Raw genomic sequence first — 5,864 nt, 5'->3', positions numbered from 1 at the left:
CTACTTAAAGCTTCCTTAAACGCGTGCAAATGTTGGATCCTTTACCCAGGATATGCCCATAAGTACGCACATAAGAATTTCAAATTTCTAAATGCTATTACTAAGACTTTTGCAGCAAGAACTCTGCCACTAATTTGTTGAATTCTTCAGCATAGCGCAGGTGAATATTATGTTTACCTTCGGGAAATTCGTAGTACCTACAAAATACAAGGACATTCACAAATTGATATAAGAATTGGCACTGTATAATATAAAATCATAAAATAGATGGTAAACTACAATAATTTTTCGGAAAATAAGTTTAGTACTAACTCGATAATCGGTACATTTAGATTCGCGTGGCCGTCGGTAGAGCTGGATTATACGAAAATAGTTCAGAAAATTAATGTGCGTTTTGATTCCTTTAGTGATGTTTTAGATTTCAAATAAGGATTTTTTAAATAAAAGGTAGGTATGTACTATTCAGAAAATTTAAATAATTAAGAGAGAATAAACAGATTCGGATTATTTACTAAAATATGTAAAATTGTCTAGTTCATGGTAATGTGCCGATTACCAAGATAGTACTGCGCTTTATAATTTCTTTTCATAAATTTAAAACATGTTATCTTACTTGCAGCCTTGAATACGTTCTCTTAGGTATGGTATATGCTCAGCAGCAATCATTGGATCCTTCTTTCCGTGTAATATAAATGTCGGCGCTTTCACTTGATTCACTTCAGCACAACAAAAATCACCTTTGCAATCTGTATATATTGCCGCTGCGGCATCAACCCATGCAGCCCACAATTTTCTAAATTCCTCCACCCCATAGACCTTTTCCATTGGTTCTCGCATCCGAGGTGACCACTTCTGTACATCACGAATAGCTGCATGAAAAATTAATGTTTGTATATCAAGACCCAAATGCTTTTATTTATATGAAATATTTACCTTTTAACGCTTTCTCCTCTTCGGCATTCAAATAAGCGCCAGCACCCCAAATTATCAATTTTTCGACGCAATCGGCAAAGCGACCTGCTACAATAATACCAGTTATACCACCATCACTCCACCCTAGTATTGAAAATTTAGGACGACCCAGAGCACGCATTAGATCTACAGCATAGCTTGCATCTTTTTGGAAGAAGTCGAGACCAAATTCTCGCGCGGGTGGTCGGGACTTTCCATAGCCTGGTGGGTCCCACGCGATGATTGTATGGTTAGGCAAAAGTTGAGGCAGCATATCGATTTGGGGCTTAAAGTCCGTCCACGCAGACCCTAATGCGCCGGGCATTAGCAGCAGACTTTTGTCACCACTGCCGCTTTGTACATAATTGATAGCGACGTTATCACTTACCTGCACTTTAGCTTCGGTATGATTTTCGCGATGTAAAGTAGCAAGATTCATTATTGGTCTCAGCACTCGGCTGTAGAGGCTGGATCGTACTTGGATCATTATGCAACGGCCAGTTATTTTATAGACTAGAAAATATATGCAAAGGTTTAAAAAAAGTAAATACTAACGATATGCAAAAATAACAACAGGTGATTTGGCACAAAACTGAGCGGCGATTACCAGTAAATAATCGATAGCTGTAAACATATCGATCCTACAGCTGATTGTAAGTTTCGGCGAGTTTGCTGAATAGGGCTGCAAACAAATTTGAATAGACTAACATTTTGCTGGCATGCAATTTAAATACTTATACATATATGATTATGCTTTTAATAGATTATGCACGCCAGCAGTTTTGGGAATTCGACATAATTAAAAGTTACAGTAGTTGAAAATATTAAAGAATCCCATCCCGAAATACGATAATTTATATTTTATTACAATTAATGACTCAACGGTATTTGTAAAATATACAAATTAAGAATCTTCAAAAATGGCCGTATCCGTTATAAAAACAAGTTATAGAAAATTGAAGATTATGCCAACAACTGTTACGTAAAGTAGTAAGTAGTAGTGTACCATAGTGTTATGATATGAACTGTGCCAGGAGTAGAGATATTCGTTATCAGTACAGTAGGTTCTGTTTTTATGCGGTAGATACGTTCCGCAAGAAACAGCATAAAAAAAGCTACTAATTCTATAGTAAAACTATAGATACGTTTCAAAAGTGCTAAAACCGCATAAATCTGAAATAATGTAATAAAATCGCATAAAAAAGGGCACTAGTCCCATATTATAACTATAGATACGTTCCATAGACCGCATGAATCTGAAATAATTAAATAAAATCGCATAAACAAAATATTGTATTTTTGAAAATTATATCTTTATTTAAGAAACGTCAGAATCGAAAAATAAATTTAAGTCAGAAATAAAATCAGACAATACCCACATGTTGCGCGTTCGTTTAGGATTTGGCGTAAAATCACTTTCGTCACTTGAGGAAATGTACACGTCTGATCTAGATAGTTATGCAGGCGGTTCCATACTTGTAGGGTTAGCATTTCTGATGTAATCTGTGATGAGTTTTTGCTTAGCTGGCTTAGAATCTTGTTTATATGTATAATTCCTGATAGGTCGACATGTATTTTGTAATTTAAAAAAAAACCGCACTATTTCAAAACCGCATAAAAAAAAGCCACATAAAAACAGAACCTACTGTACTTAAATTTTGCAGTAATACATTCATTTTGTCCAGCTCGCTTAAAGAGTTTTTTTTTTTAATTTAAATTTAAGTAATATAAATAAAAAGGAATTAAAAACAGGGCTGACCATTTAAACATAACATTTACACAAAATGAATTACGCAAAAAAAAATGCATTTGTATTTTGAAAGGACTGTAAAAATTCAGCATCTAGAGCTAGAATAAGTCTTTTTTAACTATTACTTAAATGGCGGGATGAAAACCCCCAAAATGCCAGGCTATTCCACTTTTTTTCATCATAAAACTGTACTCATATTTTCTGTTAACACGGCAGCTTCTTTGTTTTTGCTTTTCTATAATCCGACGTAACAGTGTATTTCGGCATAGAACTGTACTTGTCTGTACCGTTACTGCAGCACCTCCTTATTTTTATTTCTAGTGCTATATTTTGAATTGAGTTGAATTATTGAACATTTTCTTTTATTATTTTTTTAGCCGATTGTTGTTTAAGCTTCTTGTGGAGAAGTTATTTTGCAACTGAGCTAGAATGGGTTGAAATAAAAACAAAAATAAGGAAACTTTCTATATGAGTGCTTCAAACTGACTGGAACACACAAGGTGATGCCAGTGGAACAGCTGATTTGATTTTGCTTATTTGGCTTGGCGCGGGAATTGTCGAAATTAGACTTTAATTTACATTTTGTCTGTTTGCATTTAATTTGAAAAAATCATTATAAAGAGCATATTTTTGTGAAAATGAATTTTCAATAAAAAGAAGAAAAAAAAACTAATTTAAACAAGGGTAAATGAGTTTTTTTTAAATTTTTCCTAGACCCGAGTGATTCCGAACGATGTATGGAATTTTTGACGTACCGGATGAAATTTCGTCAAAAAGACCTCATACGTGGACCATTTTTCATCCACGGACAACTTTTTCGGTAAAGACAGGGCACTATTGGGTAAAACCGATCCCTTATCTCCAATGTTAAGCGAGCCGTGAACGGGGTTTACAAGTAAGTGTAGCTGGTAGCTGGTACTCTCTCAAAGCGAATAAGATTGTGAATTAGAAAAAATGTTTTGATAATTTGTCCAAGAATTGAGTAAATTCAGTTTAACTACATTCTCATTTTTAATCTAGTCCTTTTTATGTTTCTATGAATCACTAATACATATAATATAGCTCGAGTAATCTATACTAATATTATAAAGAGGAAAACTTTGTTTGTTTGGTTGTAATGAATAGGCTCAAAAACTACTGGACCGATTTTAAAAATTCTTTCACCATTCGAAAGCTACATCATCCACGAGTAACATGGATTATACTTTATTTTGGAAATAGGGCTCAAGATATAGGTCAAAACGTGGACCCGGGTAACCTTCGGATGTGTATGTACAATATGGGTATCAAATGGAAGCTGTTGGTGAATGCTTTAGTTCAGAGTATTTCCATCTGCTCCGTGACTAGGGTCTCGAGATAGAGACCAAAACGTGGACCCTAGAATGTGTTTGTACAATATGGATATCAAATGAAAGCTGTTGATAAGTGCTTTAATACGGGGTAATTTTCATACCTATTGATGCCTAGGGTCTCGAAATATATGCCAAAACGTGGACCCGCCGTGTCTTTGCACCGAATTAAACCAAACTTATGCACATTGTTAAGTAAGTATTGAAAATGGGTTTCGTAAAGTTTGGTTGTAATTCGGAGCAGTGGCAACGGGTACAGCGTTCTTTTGAGCCAGCCATAATGTCGCTTACTTTTTTAACGCTTGGGGCGGAACTGAACTGTCAAATTGACAGTGTGAGTTACAATGTGTCAATATTTCTTTCTGATTTGGATTCCATAAGGAAAAAACGTAAGTGCAACATGTAAAAATTGTTTGTGAATTTTTTTGGAGTGGATTTTGGAACAGTGAATAATTTCTTACGAAATTTGAGAATTTAATGTGAAATCCGAATGAAATTATGTGTTCGTGGAAAAAACAATTTTTTTCGTTTTTTTTTTTTTTGAAAAATATAAATGGATAATGGTTAAAAAAGCTCCAATGCTTAATAAAACATATAAATTGAAACGAAAAATTCATGGATGATCAGGAAAAAAGACGATTGTTTATTCATATGCGTTGATTTGAAATTTAAAAACAATCTTCTTTTTTCCTGATTTTCAATTTATATTTTATATTTACTCAAAAACAAATAGAAAAACAAAAAATATTGTTTATGCCAAAGCGCTTGAATAAAGAATAAAGAAATAAATAATATGAAATTCATATATTTTCTGTTCTAAACCATATCTATTCTATTTTAGTGTGCCCAGCGAAGGGGGCCGGGTTTGCTAGTATAACATATAGTAAGTACGAGGTGTGTTCAAAAAGTATCGCAAATTTTGTGTTTTTTCAAAAATTATTTATTTATTCATTAATATCTATTTGTCACCTTCAAAGTAATCCAATCTTCGAAGCACAAAAATAATTTTTTTTTTATTTTGTTCAGCTCCTCCTGCGATGCCGTCTTTATCTCGTTAATCGTAGCGTAACGTCGTCTTTTCATGGGCCTCTTCAGTTTCGGGAACAAGAAAAAGTCACCAAAGCCAAATCTGGAGAATACGGTAGCTGTGGCATCATTAGTGTGTTATTTTTGGCCAAAAAGTCGCGCACGAGCAACGATGTGTGAGAAGGGGCGTTATCGTGATGCAAGAGCCAATTTTTCTTCTTCCACAAATCCGGGCGTTTCTGGCGAATTGTCTCACGCAAATTGCGCATAACTTGCAGGTAATATTCTTTATTGACCGTTTTACCCTGTTGCACAACGCCCCTGCAATCGAAGAAAACGGTGAGCAAAACTTTTACATTCGACCGAACTTTGGCGCGATCAATTATCAATATAATGAACGCATACTTTAAATAAATTCAATGTCTCTTTCTAGGAATTATGTTCATAAAATGTGTTTCCTAAACGTTTAAATAATTTTAGCACTGTGTTTGAATAATTTTCCGGCAAAAAATCCAAATATTATAATTAAAATATCAGTATTTCTTAAAAGTTGAAAAAAATGAGCGAATACTCGTTGCTCATACGCCCGGGCTTTCAAAGTGTATACTGTATGGTAAATATTATATGTACTTGTACTTTCACATGTAAATTTAGTAAAGAAATTCCAAGAAATTAGACAGTTTTCACTCTGAGAGGGAGGCAAATATCCCAAAGAATACAAGAAAGCAAAACCTGTAAGAACTATCATAGAAAGTTTTTATGGCGCGGTATTCAAAACCGCCGCATAT

At 34.2% G+C, this 5,864-nt stretch overlaps 1 protein-coding gene across 1 annotated transcript; it reads right to left on the bottom strand.

Annotated features, from left to right (window-relative positions):
- On the bottom strand, positions 1–1,540 carry LOC129235985 (valacyclovir hydrolase). The gene is made up of 3 exons (XM_054870104.1): positions 934–1,540; positions 614–869; positions 1–197 (listed from the first exon to the last, which is right to left on the bottom strand). The coding sequence occupies exons 1-3, from the start codon at positions 1,436–1,438 to the stop codon at positions 101–103; spliced, it is 858 nt and encodes a 285-aa protein (XP_054726079.1). The 5' UTR covers positions 1,439–1,540; the 3' UTR covers positions 1–100.
- Between the last annotated feature and the right edge of the window lie 4,324 nt (positions 1,541–5,864).

The sequence above is a fragment of the Anastrepha obliqua genome, chromosome 1, assembly GCF_027943255.1.
Source record: "Anastrepha obliqua isolate idAnaObli1 chromosome 1, idAnaObli1_1.0, whole genome shotgun sequence".
Taxonomy (NCBI): domain Eukaryota; kingdom Metazoa; phylum Arthropoda; class Insecta; order Diptera; family Tephritidae; genus Anastrepha; species Anastrepha obliqua.
Note: the sequence above shows the minus strand (reverse complement) of the source record. Positions and strands in the feature narration are given on the sequence as shown.